General features: G+C 40.4%; 4 protein-coding genes across 10 annotated transcripts; all 4 read left to right on the forward strand.

The window, feature by feature from the left end:
- Window positions 1-212: 212 nt before the first annotated feature.
- Window positions 213-9,479, forward strand: traf3ip3 (TRAF3 interacting protein 3). 5 transcript variants are annotated; one of them, XM_076276344.1, is made up of 14 exons: window positions 213-451; window positions 994-1,395; window positions 1,568-1,706; window positions 1,816-1,861; window positions 1,978-2,005; window positions 2,144-2,173; window positions 2,273-2,368; window positions 4,656-4,727; window positions 5,213-5,353; window positions 6,525-6,662; window positions 7,416-7,551; window positions 7,847-8,001; window positions 8,187-8,303; window positions 8,708-9,479. In XM_076276344.1, exons 2-14 carry the CDS (start codon window positions 1,054-1,056, stop codon window positions 8,903-8,905), a joined length of 1,638 nt encoding a protein of 545 aa, XP_076132459.1. In that variant the 5' UTR covers window positions 213-451; window positions 994-1,053; the 3' UTR covers window positions 8,906-9,479. The 5 variants fall into 5 exon arrangements, with proteins under 5 accessions (XP_076132459.1, XP_076132455.1, XP_076132456.1 ...); XM_076276340.1 differs by having other exon boundaries at window positions 214-451; window positions 859-1,395; XM_076276341.1 differs by having other exon boundaries at window positions 214-451; window positions 862-1,395.
- A 151-nt stretch (window positions 9,480-9,630) lies between these two features.
- dnase1l1l (deoxyribonuclease I-like 1-like) lies at window positions 9,631-13,545 on the forward strand. 2 transcript variants are annotated; one of them, XM_076275850.1, is made up of 10 exons: window positions 9,633-9,799; window positions 9,950-10,124; window positions 10,287-10,458; window positions 10,965-11,053; window positions 11,440-11,526; window positions 11,687-11,799; window positions 12,002-12,114; window positions 12,498-12,655; window positions 13,145-13,241; window positions 13,336-13,545. In XM_076275850.1, the coding sequence occupies exons 3-10, from the start codon at window positions 10,315-10,317 to the stop codon at window positions 13,414-13,416; spliced, it is 882 nt and encodes a 293-aa protein (XP_076131965.1). In that variant the 5' UTR covers window positions 9,633-9,799; window positions 9,950-10,124; window positions 10,287-10,314; the 3' UTR covers window positions 13,417-13,545. The 2 variants fall into 2 exon arrangements, with proteins under 2 accessions (XP_076131966.1, XP_076131965.1); XM_076275851.1 differs by having other exon boundaries at window positions 9,631-10,124; window positions 10,998-11,053.
- A 103-nt stretch (window positions 13,546-13,648) lies between these two features.
- LOC143114318 (uncharacterized) lies at window positions 13,649-17,943 on the forward strand. 2 transcript variants are annotated; one of them, XM_076275848.1, is made up of 7 exons: window positions 13,649-14,302; window positions 14,422-14,476; window positions 14,623-16,476; window positions 16,659-16,728; window positions 16,852-16,915; window positions 17,011-17,451; window positions 17,663-17,943. In XM_076275848.1, the coding sequence occupies exons 2-7, from the start codon at window positions 14,434-14,436 to the stop codon at window positions 17,765-17,767; spliced, it is 2,577 nt and encodes an 858-aa protein (XP_076131963.1). In that variant the 5' UTR covers window positions 13,649-14,302; window positions 14,422-14,433; the 3' UTR covers window positions 17,768-17,943. The 2 variants fall into 2 exon arrangements, with proteins under 2 accessions (XP_076131963.1, XP_076131964.1); XM_076275849.1 differs by having other exon boundaries at window positions 17,017-17,451.
- Window positions 17,944-18,325: 382 nt separating this feature from the next.
- On the forward strand, window positions 18,326-21,821 carry LOC143114084 (uncharacterized). Its single transcript, XM_076275532.1, has 6 exons — window positions 18,326-18,664; window positions 18,784-18,894; window positions 19,024-19,067; window positions 19,167-19,192; window positions 19,281-19,322; window positions 20,145-21,821. Exons 1-6 carry the CDS (start codon window positions 18,580-18,582, stop codon window positions 20,341-20,343), a joined length of 507 nt encoding a protein of 168 aa, XP_076131647.1. The 5' UTR covers window positions 18,326-18,579; the 3' UTR covers window positions 20,344-21,821.
- Window positions 21,822-22,527: the final 706 nt, after the last annotated feature.

The following is a 22,527-nucleotide window of genomic DNA, read 5'->3' on the forward strand; positions in this document are numbered from 1 at the left end:
AGTTTGATTCAAGTTTCTCCCTTCTTTGCCAGAAGATCTGTAAGCTCCAGGCAAGGAGGCTCGTATTTACCCAATCCATATGCAGAAACGGCGACGCTGCCCTGCCCATGTAAAGAACATTCTAAACAGTACGTACCAAAGGCAGAGTGCACACACGTGTCTCTAATCAGTGCGCCCATACATGTGTGGCACCAGTCCTGACGCGGGTGTCTGCAGAGATAGAGGAACTCTGAGATGGCGTGGCCCTAGCAACTTCCTGTTTAGGTTGCTTGCCCCCCCAAAAAAGTGTGATTGCTCACTGTGTGAGTCTGCAGAGCTGACTTGAGTCGTTCGGAGAGGCTTTGTGGAAAGCACGCTGGGGCTGGTTAAGTTCCTAGTGGCTAAACCTGTGAGGAGCACTCACCACAGGATGACCCATGTGAGAACACATGATGCAAGCTGGTATGTGGAGGTATGTCCGTAGTTTTAATCTCCAAAATCCTGTTGTTAAATCAAGCTTTCTGTTTGCTTTTTGTATTGCCTTTTTTCCCCCTTGTTTTTGTATTGCCTTTTTTTCCCTTGTTTTTTCCCCGTCTTCAGTGGCCGTGTAGTTGAATGTTTGTCATGATGTGTATTGCTTAAACATTGCTGTCTGATGGTTAAGTTGACCTGTGAGAACATTAACATCTGTGAGAATCACCTTCTCTTTTTGTACATGTTTATGAAATTACTAATAGGGAAGACAACATTTTATTTAAGAGCGTTTTTCACATTAAGTTAAATAACAGACAGTCAAACAGGCACCAGAAGCTATACACAGAACATTTGCAGTTAACTGACAGCCCTGTTGCTTAAACTGGATAAACTGGTGTTTTAAAGCAGCCCCTGGCACTCACACTGAGGTGTTACAGCCTACTTTTCCACCTGCTGAAGACTTCCCCAGCTCAGTGTTACAGCCTACTTTTCCACCTGCTGAAGACTTCCCAATCTCAGTGTTACAGCCTACTTTTCCAGCTGCTGAAGACTTCCCCAGCTCCAGCCACCAGCATGGTGAGCCTGGAGCAGAGCTGAAGCATGTGGCTCCTGGAGCGAGAGTATGACATCAAGGTGGAACAGCGCGCCGTGAGGAACGAGCACCTCAGGGACCAGCACAACCGGACGTCCTGCCGAAGCCCCTCCAGGGAGGCCGACGTGCTGTGGTTCAAGCAGGAGCAGCGGCACAAGCGACAGCTGGAGTTCGCCAAGCGGAGGCCCCCGGGCGTCGGCCCAACAAGGTTTAGAGTGACCACGGTGAGAAGGCCCTCTGGCACAAGATTAGGACCGCTGGCACGGGAGGCGCTGACGTCAACGCAACGTCCATTGATAACAAGGGGCAGCATGGGAATCCCTAAAGATGACGTCAAGTCAACTTTACAGGTTTGCAGAGCATTCTGTCTGATCAATGTTAAGTCATGCAGCACATTCAGTTAAAATATGAATATACCAAAAACATTTTTTGTAAAAAATAAATACATTTAAGTCATTGTATTTGTCATTTCACAACATATACATGTGAAGGCAAATAATTTTGTTTTCATATCCACTGTAGACCACCTGTAATGGCCAGGTGAATTCAACTGTAAAGGCGAGAGAGTTTAATGCTTCAAAGCAAGCTCACCTGAACATCATCTCTACAATGAGAATGCAAGTCCACAAAAAGAGAACCATCTCAACTAAAAGGGAGAGAGGTGAGAGATTGTGCCATGTTGTAACTAGAAGATCTAGTTGTAAATACTATATGTGTTATAACTAGACCATATCTATTACAACCTCTATAAAATACAGATATTCTTGTAGGCATAGACAATCAGAAGACACAGCAATCAGCTGGCATACAGACAGAGTAAGTACACAACTATGTATACTCTGGCATTCAAACATTTAAAGGCCAATGTGTTAGGACAAGCTTATACTCATTCACTGTCTCTCTTCCATCTGCCCTCTGTCTAACTCTGCTAGACCTGGCTTTGTCACAGTGAAAGAAGATGTAAGTATTGATCTATTTGGATATTGTAACCGTTTGGAGTTTTCTGCCTACAGTTTTTAAAGTGACTGCATTCAAATCTGTGTTGAGACCTATCAATAACAATGTTTTTTTCAATTCATTTCTTCTGTGAAACTACAGGACGTCCTCCTTCTGACTGACTACTTACAGGTACATTATGTAGTAATTATATTTTATGATATCACAGCCAGCCAGCCAAAAAATAAGTTTATACTATATATGGAGCACAAGTGTATGTAAATCTTGCAGGAGGCTTTGCAGAGAGAGGAGGCATTGAGGATGAAGCTGACCACCCTCCAGCGCAGCACAGGAACCCTACTCCGCTCCTCAGAGTACCTGTGGAAGGTCAGTCACTTAAGGATGGGGGGGGGGGGGGTAGATGCAGGATAAAGGGAGAGTTAGTTTGTCTATTAAATGAAGACTTTTGTCATGGGCGACAGACCTCAGGCCTCAGCATACTGCAATGGACACTCATATTCCATGATGATGTAGTGGCTGACCTCCATTATGACACTGCAGTTCTGGCAGTTCTAGAATTCAGACTTTATTTAACCTGTTCCATTCTGTAATCTGGTTTCACTTTGAATGAAAGAATATTGCAGAGCATTGTCATGTAAAGTCCTCCATTTTGGAGGAGTGGCATGTAGCCACTGTTTTTTTATAAGCTGTGAGGTCACATATACTGGAAACTACTATGTCCCATTGTGTGCTTGTCTCGGTCAGAAAGGTAAGTAAAATCCTTAAGCTAGTTTTCTATGTTCAAATTCAGATTCAGATTCAGATTCGTATTTATCTGTCACATACACAGTTATAACAGGTAGTGAAATGTAAGCCTGGTTAGCTCCATGACTGTGTAAAATTAAAAAGAATATAAATAAAAGAGATAAAAGATTAAAAACAATAGTTAATAATGATTCAATTAAATAATAAAAAGAGATGAATAAATATAGCTTATAAAAGATAATAATGAATATGAACCCAATTAATAATGTAATCATTTCCCAATAATGTAATAAATATATCCTCTTAATTCCATCAAAAATATACTATGACCGGATAATGTAATAACTTCACAATAATGTTATAAAATGTCATTGTTACATTAACAGGATGTTATTACATTTTTGGGTTAAACCTTATTTTTTTCAGAACCCAATCATGTAATGACAATATTGTCATAACTTGGCTAATGTTGCCACCAATCACTGGGGGCCAAGCAACAGACATTGTGTTTCTACCTTCCCTTATTGTGGACCAAGCAGAAAAGATGGGACATTGTGTCTCGATATTTATTATTGGCGGCCAAGCAGTGCAACTACATAGGAAACCAGTTGTGTTTCTACATTTTCTCTTCAGGGGACAAGCACTGATGCTGTATAGGCAGCTAATTAGGCCTATATTATAATAATGTAACACATTTTTTTTTATTGGGAATCCAGCAGCCAAGCTAAGTAGGAATCCATTATGTCTCTTCCTATTATGCATCTTCCTTCCTCTTCTGCCATTGAAGTCTATAACAGCCTATAAAACAATATGGTGAAAAGGTCTGACATTTGGGACCATGACCCCTTTAATGAGGTGTCATGTCTACACCTTGACAAGTTTTCACATATCTGATTTGCAGTTTTTGACATTCCACAGATTTTGACCAGGTATCACCAGATGATCTTTAAACCCCTCCTACATTAGAGATATGGTTGTCTGCGTGGCTAACTGCTGGGCCCCAAGTATTGATGGCATACTACCAAGACATTGGCCAAGTTATTAGAAAATTGGGAAATTGTTACATTATCAGGGTTTATTATGTTTTGTGACGGAGTAAAAAGCTGATTTTTATTTCATTGGGCTATTGGGAATTACATTATAGGGGAATTATTATATGATTGGACTCTACAATGATCAGGTGGAATGTAGTTTATTGCTAAGACTGAAATGTCAGTTGGGGATTTCCATTATCCATTTTGTATGCAGATACAAAAGTGACTTGACCACTGAATAGAAATAAGGCCTGCCAGTTTTATATTTCTGCTTTCTCATCTGTGGTGTCATACATTTTAAATTCCTATTAAATATCTATTATCATTTCTTCTACACCAATCATTTCTAGCTTCAGTGGCAACAAACAGCCTTTGTCTAACCACAAGATATTCAAATATTTTTTTTAGAAAATACAGTACTGTAGCATCTCCCTTTTTTGCCAAACACACACTTTCACACAGGAAGGGGAGGCGGTGCAAACACCCCAAATGTTTTCTCTTCATTACACGAGTGCTACCACATCTGCCTGTTTTCCGGCTGGGTTTTTAGGTAGGGTTTTTTTTAATCATGTAGAGGTTTTTATGTTCGTATGGGATACATTGTTATAAAGTGCAGTGAAACACATGTGCATGCGTCTCAAGTTCAAATTAAGTTTTGGTATGTGTAGACAAGGTGTACATGTGTCCCTTCTTTTCAACAGCATTGAATTTTAGGTGTGACAAGTTTTGCAAGTGTATGTTCCACTTTTCTATGACTGGAGTATAGAGAAGAGTTATGGCTAGACTATATGTTCTACTCATCTTTGGATGTGGCGGTGTGCTTTCCTGTGACACATTTGTATCTCTCGCTGGTCTATTTGCTCTCCCTCTCTCAGACTCGCTGTGGTGAGGATCTGCTCAAGAGCCAGATCAAAGCCCTTGAGTCTCAGCTGCAGGTCTGCATGAAGGTAAGACATGTATAGAACAACTGTTAAATGGCACGTCTGTTACACAGTGATGCAGTCTGATAGTGGCAGCAATAGCTCTAAGGATGATGATGGATCTGAGAAAAACGTGCGTTTGTCAGGGCACCAGGTAGTGATGGATGCTGATCTTCAGAACGAGTTCCAAAGTAACAGGAAATGTCAGGAAATGTGTAATAATGTCTATCATGTATGACTAAATCAACCTGCTAAAAATCTGTAAATGTTACCTAAATTTAGTGTTGTTGTGTTGACCAGAGGCTAGTAATAATAGGGTTCACTGCTCTTAACCCTAATGTTTGCACAATGACATAACTGGTATATAAATTTATAAATGATAAAGGCGCACTGGTAATAAGAATAAATGAGTCAAATATGATTAAACTATTTTGATGTGATAGCTGTTACATCAGCCTTATTTTGAATGAAATGTGAAGTTGTTGATGTTATGTGTATGGGGTGCGTCTCAGGGGCTTCCTCAGGATGGAGTGAAGAGGCTGCTGGTGGACATGGAGAAGGAGAAGGGGGAGCAGGAGGAGAGGGCCTTGCAGGCCATCCAGAAGGGAACAGAGGACATGGCCAAGGCTGAGGCCAGGATACAGCACCTCAAGGTACACTCGGCCTCACTTATTGGCTACTCTCTAAACTGTTTGGCAAGCATTTGAAGCTACAGTTTCACGTTGTATTTTGCTAATGCTAATGTAATTTTGCATGTTGAGAATGTGTTGAGAATGTAGAACAGATCTGCCCTATAAAGGCTAAGAGCAGTATCTGCAAAAATGCCAAACTGAGAAAAACAGCTTTTTGTGTTTTTCTTACACCAAGTATAAGCATCAAATTATATTCAACAACAAGGGCTATCATTAGATAGATCAAAGTGAGGTGAATATTAAACATTTAGTTTTTTGACATTTAGGCAAAATTTTATAGTTTTATAGGCTATACTGCGCTTTGCCTTTGCATTACTGCTTATACTTACATGGCCATACAATAACAAGTGTAGCAAGTGATCATAATCACTCAGTTTTAAAATTAATTGAGGAGGTACTTACTACATTTTAGTGAAGATATGCTGCTTGATGCCTTAACAATGGCAACTCAACATTTATAAACATTTATGTAAAAATGGAACAAAATCAATCGGGTATTCTTGTAGACTTTCATGTCAAGCAATATTGCATTGCTGCACACCAAAACCTAACCTTTGACACCTTTGCACACTGCTGCTTATATTTGTCAAAGTACATGTTAATTACTTTTTGTAAAATCTGACTGACTATTTTGAATATGATACTTTCACTGGCATTTAATATTGTGAGACTGTATCATGACAGATAAAGTCCAGGGCCTTTTTTTAGTCCCAGTCTGTCCCTGTGCACACACACACACACACACACACACACACACACCCTATTAGAGTAAGGGCAAGTGAAACAAAGGCAGAATGCAGTAATGGCAAGTGAAATCAAGGCAGTAAGGGCGATACTGCACTTTGCCTTGGTTTCACTCTACTTTTCTATACAAACTGCAAACTAAAAATGTAAATTTAGCTAAGAAATGTATTAGGTAGCCATATGAAATTTTAACAGATTGAAGAGCAGATCATGTACTTCTTATTTGTGCAAAAATTTTTTTTTTTAAAAAGTGCAGATACTGCTCTTAGCCTTTGTAGGGCAGAGATGATCAGATGAGTCCTACTCATGAGTCCACTCCATTGCCCGAACATGACTGTGTGCCTATTCAACTTGTCCACCTGTCACCTATTCCTATATTGTCCACCAGGAGTCGCTGCAGGCAGCCAGGACTGAGTCGAGCCAGTGGCAGAGCCTGTGCGAGGAACTGCGCGGGAGCTCCACACAGCTGAGGAAAGGCCTGGATGTCTGCACCGAGCAGCTGCAGCAGCTGCACACCCAGCTGGAGGTGAGAGGACAGGCCGCCGCTGCTGAGCGGACCAACGGTGACGGTGAACGAGTGTGTGTGTGTGTGTGTTTGTGTACTTTAGTCTAACCCTCAGAGATAGTCTACCCAAGTGATGATAAACAAAGGTCAGGACCAACTTCTGTGTGTGTGTGTGTGTGTGTGTGTGTGTGTGTGTGTGTAGCTGACTTAAATATACTGCAACTCACCTGTATAACTGTTTGTGGAAATGTAATTGTGTTTTTATTGAACAGATTCAGCAGAAGTACATGTGTATGAACTTTTTTCAGTCTGTATGTTTCTGTATTAGTGTTAGTATTGTTTTTAGTAAAAAGACACTTTGAGCTCTCTTGTAAGATTATTTGACTTAAAATAAGTAAATTTCTTCTTAAATTAAGACATAAAAACAAGTAAATTTATCTGCCAGTGGAGTAAGTAATTTTATCTTAATTTAAAATAAGATTGAAGATTTAAGACAATTTAAGGTAAATTTACTTACTCCACTGGCAGATAAATTTACTTGTTTTTATGTCTTAATTTAAGAAGATTTTGACTTATTTTAAGTCAAATAATCTTACAAGAAAGCTCAAAGTAAGTGCCTTTATACTAAAAACAATACTAACTAGATTTTTTTATGTTAATATAAGATTATAAAACTTGGTAAGATATATTTTTTTGCAGTGTGTTCATTTCTATGCAAAACTGTTTGCGCTATCATGTACGCATGCTGACATGTGTGACCTGTGTCCTCTTCAGATCTCCCAGGGTCGAGAGAGTGAGCTAGGCCAGCAGCTTGAGAGCGTGCAGCAGGTGGACGAGGAGCTGCGCTCCCGCCTCGCTCAGCTCGAGGACAACAAGCGAGCCGTGAGCGCACAGCTACAGGAAGCCAAAGGTACTCGCACTTCCTGCCCTGCGGTCATGCTGCAGACATCAGCACACACTGCCACCTCAAGTGTAACAGCATAGCAAATGGCGGTTCTTTGTTTACACGCAACAGCAGTGTTTTGACATCCGGACATGTAGATTTACATTTGATTCATCATTATATTAATAGTATCGTTTTGGTCACAGTTATTGTAGCTAAGTTGTATTAATCCATACGTATGAAATTTGACACTTAAGAAAAAAAGGGGAACTGACTTTGCCTTGCTTCCTCCTGTATGGTTCCCTGCACCAACGGCACTCAGATATGCTCTCTAGAAGAGGCCCTGAGGTATTCACGACCACCAGGGCCTTGCTCGCATCTGAAGGCAGACCAGCAGCGCAGATCTCCAGGGAAGGTGACCACGTGGTAGGCCAGTTACGGGTGACAGAGGAAAAGCTCAAGATGAAGGAGAGAGAGGTGAGCGATTTGACCAAACTTCATGCATGTTCGATATCTTATCATTATGACATTTGACAGTATTTAGTGCCTAGAGAGCTAATAGGTTATGCAAGTGATGAAGATGATGATGATGATGATACACTGTGTGTGTGTGTATGTGTTTGTGTGTGTGTGTGTGTGTGTGTGTGCGTGTGTGTGTGTAGTGCATGGAACTCCAAGCCCAGCTGGAGGCTCTTGAGCTGGAGTGTCGGACCTATCAGTCCAGTGTGACGCAGTGCCGAGAGGAGCTCAGGCATCTCAGGAACCGACGCAACAGCAAGGTAAGCAAAGAGCCAGCAGTCTAGCCAACATGGTGCGTCCACGTGCTGAAGGCCTGCTCTCAGAATGACGCCCTTGCTCACGTGAAACCAACCAGGAAATAATCCATTTGGGAATCGTGTGTATATTTCCCCCATTATTTAGGCTGTGGTAACACTTCATTTGAATAGTCCACCAACAGAGACATTACAGGTGGTTTGTTGAAATTCAAGTTTACTGAACCTTAATCTCCTTGACCAAACACAACACCTAACCCCATTCATAAAATATAATTAGCAGAGTTTAAACAAAACGTTTGTTTACAATCTGAGCATCTGGTTGTCTATGGAAAACCATCCAAACGAAGTGTGACCACGCTGGTATTATTCCCATGTTGATTGTGTGTGTTTTGTGCCTCTCCTCTCAGAGCGCCTGTGGATCCTGGCTGGTCCTTCTCCTGCTCCTGCTTGTGTTGGGAGTGGCCCTGTTGGTGGGCCTGTGTTTGTGCTACCCCCTCTTCGCTGACTACCTCCACGACATCTACTCCTGTCTTGAGCAACATGTAGAGGACTATCTGCTGGCTCTGGCCTCTCCACAGAACTCAGCCTGCTTCAGGCCTATTTGACAAACAGCCCACAGACTCTACAGCTGACGATGACAAGGAGAAGAAGAAGAAGAATATGGGACTTTGATTATTGATTGTTTAGTTTCTGGTAAAGCATTAGTGTTGCCCCAAGCCTGTGATTGGTCTTCATTTTGTTCAATTGTATGAGGGTGTGGACTTTGTTATTGTACAGAGAGATGCACAAGACATGCGTAATTATGAATATAATTATAATAATAAGTATTATTCTGAATTATTATATTGTATAATGTATTTAGAACATGTATCCAGTCATGTGCAGTAGTTACATATCAACATTGTTGTTAGACAGAGTTTGTATTATTTATATGTGTTTGCCATTGTTTGTGAATATAATGGGGATCACTGGCCTTTTTCACTAAGTGCAATCAGCTAGAGTGCTCACAGAAAACTGAACACTCCAGTAGTGTCTCTGTCATCTGTTTACTATTGACAATCACATAAGATGTGAACAGTGTTTAAAAATATCTCATTGTGTGAATACACTCGGACATACGCAGGGTGCTTTAACAGAATTGATATGCTTTGTTACTAAATAAACAGATATGTGCCTTTACATTATTGGAATGATTTTATTTGGTACATTACTATTAAGGTTTAAGGACTCATGGATGCAAATCATATAGCTTGGTGTTCTACTACATATGTAAATACTATTTGCATGATCCTGTCATACAAGTTTGAGGAAACTGGTAACTGTGACAATCCCCTTAGGCCACCATGAGGGGAAGTGTCCTAACTACGGAAATAGATGTGTGATGTTAAGTTGTGTGACTTTAGTCAGTCACTAATGCACAAAAATGATTCAGCAATGACAGTTCGGGGAAATGCCTGGGCATCTGTCATGGACTCATTTCCACTCCATATGACACTGCTGTAAGTATTCACCACATTCCTTCTGTATCCTTTAGTGAAGACCATTGGTAGCAAGGCCTTCCTTCGCTTCTGTTGGAGTCTGTACGCTGTGCGAGAGACAATGTCCATTCATGTTGTGCTGTGAATGAGCGAGGGGTCCATTGTTTCCAGTGTGTTCCCTTGTTGCGTGTGGCTCTTTGCACTGTTCTGGATGGAGCTCCACAGAATGTGAACACTGACACAGCACATCTCTCACACACTGCCATACCTCACCTGGACCAACACAAAACGCACACATTCAAGACATGGGGCTCAGAAGGGCATGGACCAAAAGACCTGGCAGTGGGTAGGTGGTCACTCATTTATTTGTTAATTGTATTATTTATTGATTGATTTATTCATTCATTTATTTATTTAATTAAGTGTGGCATTTGAAAACGACCTGAAATACATGACTGACAGCAACTGACTTTCTGTCAGGAGTCATTGATAAACATAATTTTTGCAGTTCATATAGGGGCTAAGTGAGCTGAAGGATGAAGTCTCTGATTTTGCTGATGTGCCTTCTGGGACTATGTCTATGGCCTACCACCCTCTCCCTGAAAATATGCGCCTTCAATATTCAGTCGTTTGGGGAAGCAAAAGCCAGCAACAAAAAGGTCATGGATATTTTGGTCAAGGTATGTGATACAGAAAATATAAGTCTTGCACAGTAATGGTCTTCCTAATTATTTGTTTAAAGGTGCAGTCAGTGATTGCTTTTGTTTATGTTTATGTTTATATTCAAATTCATTAGCAGATGCTTTTGTCCAAAACAACGTACATTATATTTTAACCAAGCACCAAACGAAACACACCAGAGAGGTAGCACACCCCTCCCTTCAGTATTCCCAGAAAAACTCCACATAGGGTTACGTTTTTGTTTGGGGGACAGGATGCACCCACTTTGTTTTTGTTTTTTCAGTTTGCCTACAAAGACCCTTTTTTTTACTGTCTACTCACGGAAGGGACAGCTAGCGGGTTGTGAGGAAATGATTGCTGAATGTGATAAAAAAAAATGTTATGGGCTTGAAATCGCATACGATCGCTAACAGCACCTTTAAATGTGTTCACAATTTCTTTTTGGCTTTCATGATTAACTGAACAAGTTTAACTTGACCCTGTGGATGATGTTCTTTCTTACCAGATTATTGCTCGCTGTGACCTGTGTTTGATTCAGGAGGTTCGAGATTCCAAAGGTGAAGCCATACCCACACTGGTGAAAAAACTGAACAGGTAAGAAAAACAACTTTATATAGGCTCTGCACTGCGACTCTGGGATAATCATGGAGTCTTAGCTAAGCCCAGGGGGTTTCCAACAAGTTGTCTGCAGCAGCATTGCTGGTGGTCCCTGACTGTGCTTTAAAAAAGTAGTTTCAGTGAAACTACAGAAAAGTAGCTCTGTGGGAATCCCAATTTTCTATTCAGCGGTGGTTTTATGGGTTGCTGTGGCTCTTGGGTGGTCTGTGGGTCAAAATCATTTGAAACCCTGTGGGCAATGCCATCGTCCATAGGCTCATCCATCTAGCAGGTGAACAAAACAGTTGAACAGATGTGCCGAGAACATGTATTGCTACTGGTCGTTGACCTAATTTTTTTTTTAATTATGTCCTTTAAACCAGATTTGACAAATCTCATTCATATGCTCATTTAGAGAGCAAAAGACTGGGAAAGAAGACCTACAAGGAACAATATGTTTACATATACCGGTGAGTAGATGTGTTCTGAGCTACTTCTCACTGTTGGTGAGTTGATCGCTGATCATTAAATGTGTTACAGTTCTTGAAAGGTCATATTTCTAAGTTCTGGAGTGAATCTGATCAGTAAAGATAAGGATACAAACTTTTTCAGCATTCTGTTTGTTTCCAGTAAAGACGTTCTGGAGGTGAGAGACCACTATTATCTGCATGAGGGAGAGTCCAATCGCACCAAACTCTTCACTCGAGAGCCTTTCATCATCAGAGTTCACTCCCCCTCAACCCGTAAGCTTTCTCTATTCCTGCATTATTATCATGAGGATAACAGCATGGACACAAGAACAGATATATCAGTGTGACCATTAGAGTCAAATCACAACATAACTACAGAAGTGACCAATGTTATAGTTACAGTCTGAAATAAATGCATAGATGATGTGTAAGAATATGACGAACAGAACAAATAACAGCCATGTTATGTTTACAGTGGTGAAGGATTTTGTTCTTGTTGGACAACACACATGTCCTAAGAATGCAATGAAAGAGATTGATGAACTCTATGGGGTCTTTACGGAAATCAGCAAAAAATGGAAAACACAGGTTAGGATGCAAGTGCACCCATCCACCAACCCAAACACACACCCACACCCACAGAGAGAAAGAGAGAGATAGAGAGAATCTTCAGAATTCTTCATTTAATCTCTATGTTTATGATGTGTCATTTTTATGGCTTCTTTTTGTCTTGCCTATAACATATTCCCAAGTACCTCTTTATGCCACTCTGTATAAACCAGCATTAAATCTTGCTAAGTGCTTCCCCTACATAATTATATGACCACTATTCCTCCTCTCACTTGCACATTTTCAATATAAAGACATCTACCCAAATTTATGAACCACACTGAGAGGTGTACACTCTTCTATACTGCAACACAAGCTATATTACAGTTCACTCTCTCTCTCTCTCTCTATTTCTCTGCCAGAATGTAATGTTTCTGGGAGATCTCAATGCTGCCTGTAGTTACATCACAATCAAGGGCTGGAGAGCCATCCGGCTGAGGAACGACCCCAAGTTCCATTGGCTCATAGGGGATGAAGCGGACACCACTGTCCGTGAGAACACACACTGTGCTTATGACAGGTTAGTCATCACTATTTTGGAAAGAATTTCCCCAATAAATCGAAATATTAAGGCAAACTATTTGCCAGTGGTTCCCCCCAAAATATAGGTATACTTTTTCATTTTATGAATACAGATGATTCTGCAAAGACATACCCATTTATAGGTCAGCTTGAAGAGTTAGCCAAATAAATGTAAATAATAAAAAAGACTTTTCAGACTAAACTGAATGTTGTTTTCTGGCATTGCTAGAACCATATTTTACCAGTTGATGGCACTGTGACTGCAGCTCTGTTACATAGGGTCCCATTTGAGGCTCACACTGACCCTGGTGTGTCACCGCTGTTCCTGGTTTTGCAGATTTGAATTTATTTGTCAGAGACATTTTGATTAAGTGAATATATACAGTGCAGTGAACAATGGCATGTTTCGCCTCCTGAAGACAGATTTTTGCATTTTCAATAACACGCTCCACCCGGAACATTGATGTATTTTCTTGTCACCCTATAGAATTGTCGTCCATGGAAAAGAGCTCTACTATGGGACTGTTCCTGAGTCTGCTCAACCCTTTAACTTCAAGAAACAATTCCATCTCTCTGAGGAGGAGGTAGGCCTACAATGCCACAACCATGAAGACTTACGTGAAGAGAAGAAACAACATAAACAATGGAATAACTTTTTGTCATCATGATTTTGTTTAGGCTCTGGAGGTCAGTGATCACTATCCAGTTGAGGTGGACCTGAAACCCAACCACCGTTATCTTTTTCGACATGAGCTCTGATTCCAATAGACCATCGACTATACCAACAAACCCATCACATAAGCTTCAGTACTGTGACTTTAAAAAACAAAACATTTTATCATATTAATTAGTGAAAGACAAAGACAAATAAAGGAACCCCCTTTTGCATTAGTGTGTGCTGTAGCCTACTACTTGCTAAAGCTTCATTAAAACATTCATATCATTTCTCATTTAATATTTCATTGTTTAGTGAGACCCAGGCATGACTAAGCTGCAATGGTAGGATAGAGATTAAAAGCCAACAGGAAATTGAAAGTGGGATAATTTGAGGCCAAAATATCATGACCCTATTGGTATATTCAAAATGGCACAATTTGGACCAGAGCATTGACAACAGTACTCTGAGAAGCCTTGTATTATAACAGCATCTGGATGTAAAATGCACCTACAATTGTTGGTGTCATCTATTTACTTTTTGTAAAAGAACAATTATATGGGCAAACTGATATGGTTGTAAAACACAAAAATCTACATGATTGTATAACTGAATTTTGCCACCATCCCACTTGATTGAGCCATTGCGGTTATCACTCGTAGCAACGAGAGAGCTTTATTTGTTGTTTATACAGACAGAGGAGGTTTGAAAGACAGGAGAAGGCGGTGTGGTGCACCTGCGCTTTGTAACCACTGCCTTGATGTGAAGTCAGTAACATGGTGCAGCAACAAAAACAAACATGAGGCAGAGCATCATAGCCTATAAATATTGTTACTTGTTTTATTTTTAATAACCAATCTTCTCATGGATTTGTGTGAAAACACATTTATTTTGTTTTGTTAACCAAGTCAGGACTTGGTGTCTAATTTTCAAAGAGAGAGGAGAATTCTATGTTTTCATTTTGACAGGAAGTCAATCTAGTGCACAGAGGTAAGTTTTTTTGAATATGAGAACATTCAACTTCTGTTTTATTATAAACTGAGCCTTAATGAATAGGAATTTCACTTGTATTTTGCAAACTATTTGCATTCTCTCTACCGATTATACAGTCTGTGCACAAAATGGAGCAAAATGTTGCTGATTTACTTACAGATGCATTCTCAGGTATGAGTAAGACTGTGTTTTTACGTCTCATAGCTGCTGATAAAAATGATTATTCTCTGCCATTTTCACACATTTTATGACAAAAATATAACAACAATAAAAACATATTTTTTACTTTTCCTCCGACATATACCCTTCTTTGCCAGATGTGAAGATAGACTTTGAGCATCTTAACTTTAAAGACTACGCGGAACAGTCATCTCTCGCTGGTAGAGCCCGAGAAACAGAGAAGAGAGATAACACCCAGGAACCGACAGGGGCACGCAGACAGAGCTCGCTGCAGAGCTCAGAGGAGAACCACAACATGCACAAAAACTCAACAGGAAAGGAGACGTATGCGCAAGACACTGCCAGTGAGATCGAAGTGGAGCTCAGTCATCTGGAGGATATAGAAATGGCAGACAGGAAGAAGTACATGTATGATTCCTGTGATATTTGGCAAGATGATGAAGATGAAACAAGACACTGGACTGAGAGGCCATTTCCTTTTGGAGGAGATCAAACAGGAGTTGACCAGTCAAATGCAGGGGGATCAGACAGATGTGGTAATGTTCAAAACGAGGAGGGTGAAGATGGTGTGCCATTTCTACAACTATGTAACCCTCAAAGTGTTGATGACACATGCAGTTATTCAGACTCCAATTCAGGAAGTGAGGATGCAGAAGCTACAAAACAACTTTTGTCGGTGGACAGAGAGGCAATGAATGAACGGTCATTGTGTGCATCTAAGAACACTGCTGGCTTAACTATTTTAAGCTCACTTATGCCAACTGCACAGGGTGCACAGGCGGAGGGAGGGGACTTGAGGGAGTTTTCTGAGGAGGACCAAGCTTGTGTTGGTGAAGACTTTGCGGAATACCCAACAGAACTGACAAACAACGATGATGACAATGATGATGATGATGATGATGATGATGTTGAGGGTGATGACGAAGAAGAGGAAGATGACAATGAAGATGAAAGGAAAGTGAAAAGTGATGCCAAAGCACCTGTGAGCAGAATTGGGGCTGACAACACACAAGAGGGGGAGTATATAGGAGAAGAAGAAGAAGATGATGATGAAGGTGAAGAACAGGAACAAGAGCAAGAAGAGGAAGAAAAGGTTGCTGTTGAGGTTGTTGTTGATGATGATATAGTGGAACATGGACCCATGCATGCCAAACCTCATGACTCCACAAACACTTACAGCAGCGATGAGAGAGTTAGGGAAAGGCAGCCTACAACGACCTACCAAACCATGAGCAAGGACGATTCAGGTCCCCAGAATGAAGATGAGTCTGAAAGTCCCAGCATGCATCGACATAATGACAAACTCTCCCAAATTCAGGATGTCTTCACTAATGAAGATGCTACAATACAGCGAGGTAGAGCTAAAAAAGAAATCATAGCCCAAGGAATTGAAGAAGAGGAGAGACATGGAGAGGGGCAGAATGTTGTCAAACAGGATACTGGAGTCGACGAACTTCCATTTGACAGTGAAAATGAATTCCCTGTGTACTCACATGATGTTGACACTTGGGGAGGTTGGAGAGAAGAGTTGAACAGATACATGCCCAACACAGAGCTAAACTTAGATGTCAACATCGGTGAGCTGGACGCACAGGACCCTGACATTAACATTCCAAACACCAGAGACTGTGTTGATACCATCACACCAGAGAGAGCATGGCCATCTGAAACACTGTGGGACGAGACCAGCCAACAACAACCCCTCAGGAATCCATCAGCAACTTTGAGACAGGAATTTGTTGTGGTTGAGGATGTGACGTCAGACCATGACTTTTTCTTTCACACCAGCTTGGAACAGGACAGTCATGTCACTGACTGGAGTTTGGGTGGATGCCTGCTGGACGAAGATACTACACAGGAAAGCATGGAGGACAACACAAGTGACACATTTGGAGAGGAAGAGAGGAGCTGGGATCAAGAGAGGGAAAGAATTGAGGCTTTCAACAGGTTTTACAATGATTCAGAGGAGAGCAGTATTGAAGGCATAGGAGGTTAGTGATTTAAATTAACAATGGGAATATTGGTCTATTTCCAAAAAATGGCATAGTAGTAACATGACTGATGTTCTTGTAGTAGTCATTGGTTATATCATCTGAATGTGATGTTAGTGGTACTTGGTACTGTGAAAAAATTTTTGTTTAAAACATGTTAACATTTGTTTTCATGCCAAAAGAAAGAACACATAAAGTACACTTCTGTTTGGAGCCCCAAATAGCTGAAGTTCTGGACTCAGAATCAGAGTTGTAAGTGCAAATTCTGACTGTGATGGAAATTAACAACATACTTTGCAACATTGCATGCAATATTCAGAATGCACTTTTGGTTATCATGAAAGCTCCAGTCATTCTTACATTTACTTCTTCTAGTAGTGACATAGAAGCTGACGAAGACTCCGAGGAGGATTCAGACACAGAAGACATAAACGATGAGGTGGGTTGTTTTACTCCACATTGTCTTCTTTTTACACTATACTAACTTGCAATACATTTGTGGGTTTTGGGAGACATGAAATTACTGTTTTCTAGGAGCAGAGTGACACTGAGGAACCACAAGATAATGCGTTCCCTTGCCATGATCGGGAAGAACCGTCAGAGAACGAGTTCCCTCCTCAGGATCAGGAAGAACCGTCAGAGAACGAGTTCCTTCCTCAGGATCAGGAAGAACCATCAGGGAACGAGTTCCCACCTCAGGATCAAAAAGAACCATCAGAGAATGTGTTCCCTCCTCAGGATCAGGAAGAACAGACAGAGAATGCTTTCCCTCCTAAAGATCAAGACGTGAAGTTTGAAGAGGTACAGCCCATTTCTGACAATCCAACAATTGGTCAACTGGTGAAAAAAGTGATAACTGATCAACCCATGGAAAAACAGCTGACTGATCAACCAGTGGAGGAAGAGGGCATAACTCTGCAGACATCAGACAAGCAGATAGTTACCCTGTGTCCAACCACATCTAAGAGGCAAAAGGTAAAGTCTTTTCAGTTCTGCATTAATTCTATAAAATCAACACTTTCTCATCTTTCACACGAATGAATTACACAGAACATGTGTTTTTGTTGTTTCTGGTATACAAAAAATTTGTGCATGTGATTCTCCACAACTATATTAGGTTAAATTCAGCAGTTAATTAGATCTTACCAGTGATATAACACAAAGGGTATTTCATTTGTTCCTGCAGTGTCTTAGAATACTGAAGTCTACACTCAGGATGTGTGCGATCATTGGAACTGGACTGCTGACTTTCTGGTGGGCTACAGACCATTTGGACTGGACAATGTGGTAGTTGCAAACCAGGAGCCATAACAAGCATAATGGAATGCTCTCAATATATTTTTGTAATTTGTTTTCTAGCCTATACCTTATGTGGCCTCCAAATAAGATGGATGGCATAAACAAGTGTATTTTATCTTATTTCATCTTGAGCAATAAAAAAGTAATAAAGTTTGCTTTATAAATAAATTGTGTCATCATCATTTGTCTTGCTCTCTTCTTTAGGCCATTAGGCTACCGGTAATTATCTTGCAGACTGAACCTGACAATGAGCTGAGGCCTATGTAATTTGGTAGGCAGGATACTGTATATTTTTTGCCATTTAAAGGGGTATTCAGGGACTACACAACTAGGCTATCATTTCTGAGCACAGGCATGATTGGAATAATCTTGCATTTAAACTGATGACAAAGGAATGCTGAGTGCCCCCCCCCCCCAAAAAAAAAACTAACCGTGTTTTATTTTTAAACAGTTTAAGGCTATAGGCCATAGCCTTCATGAAACTGATTTGCATCTACCGGAAGTTACGTAGGCGCAGTAGGCTGGCTTTCTCAAAGACTGTATGATCAGCTGGAAGAAAGAGTAACAACGTAACACTACGAAGTGCGCGCGTGTGTGAGAAGTGAAATACTTTAAGGTTACATTGTAATAAGTGCGCTGAATAAAGTGCTATATAGCCTACTTTTTAGTAAGCATAACGTGAAATTGAAGCCTAGGCTAAATGTTAGTGTTAGCCGACATTTCTTGGCAGCATTTGTCTAGAGGAAAGTTCAATTGGAAGTCTCAGCCAGTGTAGCTAAGCCTACTGTAGGCTACACAGCAGTAATGTCAGTAATACTCAGTAATAAATCAGACGATGAAATAAGGTGGTTATTAGACGACTACGGGATCAAACATGGGCCAGTTGTTGGTAAGTGCGTTGGTAATGGCATGCAGCCTTGAATTATCGGTCAAAATCTTTCAATATTTTCATCCAGTAGACTATGCAGTAGCCTAGCTGTCGACCAACTATTTATGTAAAAATGGCAGACTCAACGCGGTATTTATACGAGAAGAAGCTCAAAGAAGCTATGGCGAACGAGAAAAAGGCCAGATTGAGACCCAGGCCACCCTCCGACAGGTCGCATTACAGAGAGGAGGGTAAGCTAAGATGTGTGTATCTCTCTCTCTCACACACAGACACACATACATAATATAGCCTACACATACACAGAGTAATGTCGACAGTTCATTTCAAAGCTCATCTGAGTGTTTCCAATTGCATTTCAGAGAAGGAGATCACCTATGAACGCCGTCGGCCTCAAATGAGTTATGTAAGTTCTCTTATAGTCCTACTGGTATTAACTGTATTATTATGTAGGCCTAGTATATAGTTCATATTAAAAACCTTCTCCCATTGCTTCCTTTGACAGCGCAGGGATGAAGATCTCCGCGAAAGGTAGCCTAATGTAACGGTCTATCATGTCACTACACAACACATTCTCCAAGTGATGTTATTACAGTGTTACTGCTACTTTTTTTTTCAGACAATGGAAATACAGAGAAATGGATGATGTAGATAACTACAGGTAAGCCTGTTCACCGCCCATCACTATTTGATTATTGTTGACATTGATCTGAAGTCTCTACACTGGGTCTTATAGTTTTCAGAGGCCCCAATAACCAGTGGCGGAATGTAATGAAGTACAAATACTTTGTTACTGTACTTAAGTAAAATGTCCACGTATTTGTACTTAAGTAAAATCTATAGTGCATACTTTTGACTTTTACTTAGTTACATTTTGCAGCATTTATCTGTACTTTTACTCCGCTACATTTCTACAACACCATCGTTCCTTTTTACATTACATTTTATGATCAGTTGTTTTTTCTCTTTGACAAACACGTTTGTTTCACCAGGGGGCTGGGTACCAAAGATCGTGCTACGTGCCCCGCTTCTAAATCTTTGAAACTAGTCTAGACCAGGCAAAGCGTGAGCTTGTAGCCATCTGCATTTGGTAGGCTATATTTACCAGACCCATGGCTGTACTGGACATGCAACTGTGTTCTGTGCACTGAGCATATGCTTGCCATTCTCTGTCTGTTGTCTGCAGCAGGGCCTCCTCTCCGATGAGATTGTGAGTCCGCGGAGCAGCGGACTTTTTACTTTTACTTAAGTATTGGCATTGTGGTACTTTTACTTTTACTAAAATACATTTTTCTCTGCTTATTTGTACTTTTACTTAAGTACTGAGTTTCAGTACTTCCTCCACCACTGCCAATAACTAATGCCTAGTTGGCAATTTTGAGGTTAGTACAATCACATGTAGGCCCCTTACAGTAGCTGTGGTGTATAGTGGAGTGTGCCTCATGGTAATTTCCTAACCCCCACTCTGGTCTAACACGAACAGGATGCAAGCCACATACCGCAACATGACCCAGTCAAGGTTGGGAACCGCACCACTGGCCACTGAGGAGAAGAACTCCTCGAGCTCCGGGATTCCACTGTGGGTGAAGTTTCTGTTGTTCCTGCTAGTAGCTGCCCTCCTCTTCTTTGTCTTCATCAACATGGAGCCAGCTGAGGGGGTGCCCTTTAAAAGATTAGGTTAACCACCAGGCAGGTCTGAAATCGTTTCAGAAAACTGTTTCAGTGTTTTATATTTGGTTAATAACCAAAGTTATTTGCCTCCACATTTCCTGGAGGGTCTATGTACATAGGAATTGCCATGGCAAAGGTTGTGTCTCCAGCTTTGTAAATGTTTAAATATTTTTGTGCTTTCCTCATTTCTGATTGCAAGGCGGTAAATGTCTCTGTGTATGCCCAATCACACAACTACTGGTCCAATTTAAAAGTTTTCTGACAAAATAGAGCAGGGGTGTCAGACTCATATTAGGCAGTGGGCTGAATTTGTTGGAATGCAACATCCACTTACAGTATGAACAAACAAGGCATAATGTTATAGGTTTATCATGATGCTGTCATACACTGCTCTGTCTTTCTTGAAATACCCTACCTGCCATGTCAGTCGTTGTCTTTTTCACCAGCATAGAGAGTATATGGTGACGCCAATGTGATACAATTGTTGGTGCAGCAAACCACCTTTTTCCTAAGGATGATTTGTAGTGGTAGGTTTGATAAATGTACATGTCGAGATACTTCTTATTACACATAGTCGATGACAACTGGATTGTAATTTCCCCGTCCTACCCACAACATCTAGTAGGGCCGTATGAAACCTGCTGGCAAGCTGGATCTGGCCCCTAGGGCTGGAGCTGATACCCCTTAAGGCCAATTTATAGCCCAGGCGACAAGTGTCGCTCGATAAAAATTAATTGCTGCCGACAGATATCACAGAGCTGCAGGCTTTCATGTGTCGTTTCAAATTTTTGATGTATGTGACAAGCTCCGCAACACCCCAGCAGACCAAAATTGTGTTGCTTTTACATCATATTTTGTCGAGTGACACTTGTTGTCTGGACTATAAATAGGTCTTTAGGTAGAGGATCACTATATCTGTTCTCCTACAAGATCATCTTGAACAGGATGCAATAATTTGGTTTCACAAGGGTCTGTAATTGCTTGACACCTCTTGTTTTCATATCTTAAAATGCATGTCGGAATCCCTGACATGTCAACAGATATCTTCCCGATCTATTTTAAGCTTTTCTACTTTTTGTCTAAGAGTGCATAGCATAACTGTGATAAATCATCAGCCACTCACACAATTAAGTACCTTACAAAATGTGATGAGCATCCTCATTGAAAGAGACAAGACCGTGTATGATTGGCTTGTCCTGTCCAATGAGTTGAATGTCCGTATGAATGTATCAAATATCTGACTGGCATTTGTATTTATATTTTCTGTCTATACAAATGACATTGTTTTAATTTTGTGGGAATGGGACGAGAACAGTCTATGTTGTATAAAACAAACATATTGCCACTAATGTGATGCACAGTAATATAAAGTAAAAGATTTCAGAACACATTTTCAGTCTAGCCAATTAAATGTGTGTTTCAAATTTTTTCAGTTTTGTACAATATCCAAGAGCATTTTCCTAAATAAATAAATAAATAAAATACATAATTGCTTTACTGTTCTTGTTTATGTTGTAATTTATGTTTCACATATGGATCTAATATTAAACTTCTGATTGTAGAAATGTTCCTAAATTGTTAAACATACTGACTGCACATGCATACCATTCATACAGGAAGGCAGGCGGTTTCATGCGTATGTGTGTTAATGCCATTTGTCAGAATATGAATTCAATCACAATTTTCAAATAAAGACTTTTAATGATCAAAGAAATAGTTACATCTTAACAAAAAGAGATGTTCTCACTTTGTGATTGACCTCTAGTACAATCGATGGTCACTACTTTTTACCAGTGCTAAGGGTCTCAGGTAGCTATATTTCGCACACTGTTGGGACATTATGCATTTCACGCCAGCATTTAGGGGAGTTGAATAGCAGCATTGTTATGCCTCTGATCCCATCATGTGAGGCTAGTGTTCACACTTGGGATGTCCATTTGATGGCCAGGCCCTTGGGCATTGAAATAAACTTTTTCTTATTCACAATATCATCCAAGTACCATAATATTTCACCTGTTTGTACATCCTGTTAAGGAAATACTGTGCCTCTATCCCATGAAAGTATATATACTAAACAGATTGGAAAGGTCCATTGGATGGTGTTTGTATGTTTGTGTTTAGCAACTGAAATGTTAACATTTCATACTGTTAAAAATTAAATGACTATAAACACATCTCAAATACATTAATAAGTA

This window comes from Alosa pseudoharengus, unplaced genomic scaffold, assembly GCF_046254945.1.
Source record: "Alosa pseudoharengus isolate Yale_2024_CS ecotype anadromous, Long Island Sound unplaced genomic scaffold, YU_APseudo_1.1 YU_APseudo_1.1_scf_9, whole genome shotgun sequence".
Lineage (NCBI taxonomy): Eukaryota > Metazoa > Chordata > Actinopteri > Clupeiformes > Clupeidae > Alosa > Alosa pseudoharengus.

Coding starts and splice junctions, on each gene's coding strand:
- traf3ip3 (XM_076276344.1), top strand. CDS start 1,054: ATGTGGCTCCTGGAGCGAGAGTATGACATCAAGGTGGAACAGCGCGCC. Junction 1,396..1,567: donor ACGTCAAGTCAACTTTACAG/GTTTGCAGAGCA, acceptor TATCCACTGTAG/ACCACCTGTAATGGCCAGGT. Junction 1,707..1,815: donor CTCAACTAAAAGGGAGAGAG/GTGAGAGATTGT, acceptor ATATTCTTGTAG/GCATAGACAATCAGAAGACA.
- dnase1l1l (XM_076275850.1), top strand. CDS start 10,315: ATGAAGTCTCTGATTTTGCTGATGTGCCTTCTGGGACTATGTCTATGG. Junction 11,054..11,439: donor CTGGTGAAAAAACTGAACAG/GTAAGAAAAACA, acceptor CCTTTAAACCAG/ATTTGACAAATCTCATTCAT. Junction 12,656..13,144: donor ACACACTGTGCTTATGACAG/GTTAGTCATCAC, acceptor GTCACCCTATAG/AATTGTCGTCCATGGAAAAG.
- LOC143114318 (XM_076275848.1), top strand. CDS start 14,434: ATGGAGCAAAATGTTGCTGATTTACTTACAGATGCATTCTCAG. Junction 14,477..14,622: donor ACTTACAGATGCATTCTCAG/GTATGAGTAAGA, acceptor CTTCTTTGCCAG/ATGTGAAGATAGACTTTGAG. Junction 17,452..17,662: donor CCACATCTAAGAGGCAAAAG/GTAAAGTCTTTT, acceptor TTGTTCCTGCAG/TGTCTTAGAATACTGAAGTC.
- LOC143114084 (XM_076275532.1), top strand. CDS start 18,580: ATGTCAGTAATACTCAGTAATAAATCAGACGATGAAATAAGGTGGTTA. Junction 18,665..18,783: donor CAAACATGGGCCAGTTGTTG/GTAAGTGCGTTG, acceptor TAAAAATGGCAG/ACTCAACGCGGTATTTATAC. Junction 19,068..19,166: donor GTCGGCCTCAAATGAGTTAT/GTAAGTTCTCTT, acceptor TTCCTTTGACAG/CGCAGGGATGAAGATCTCCG.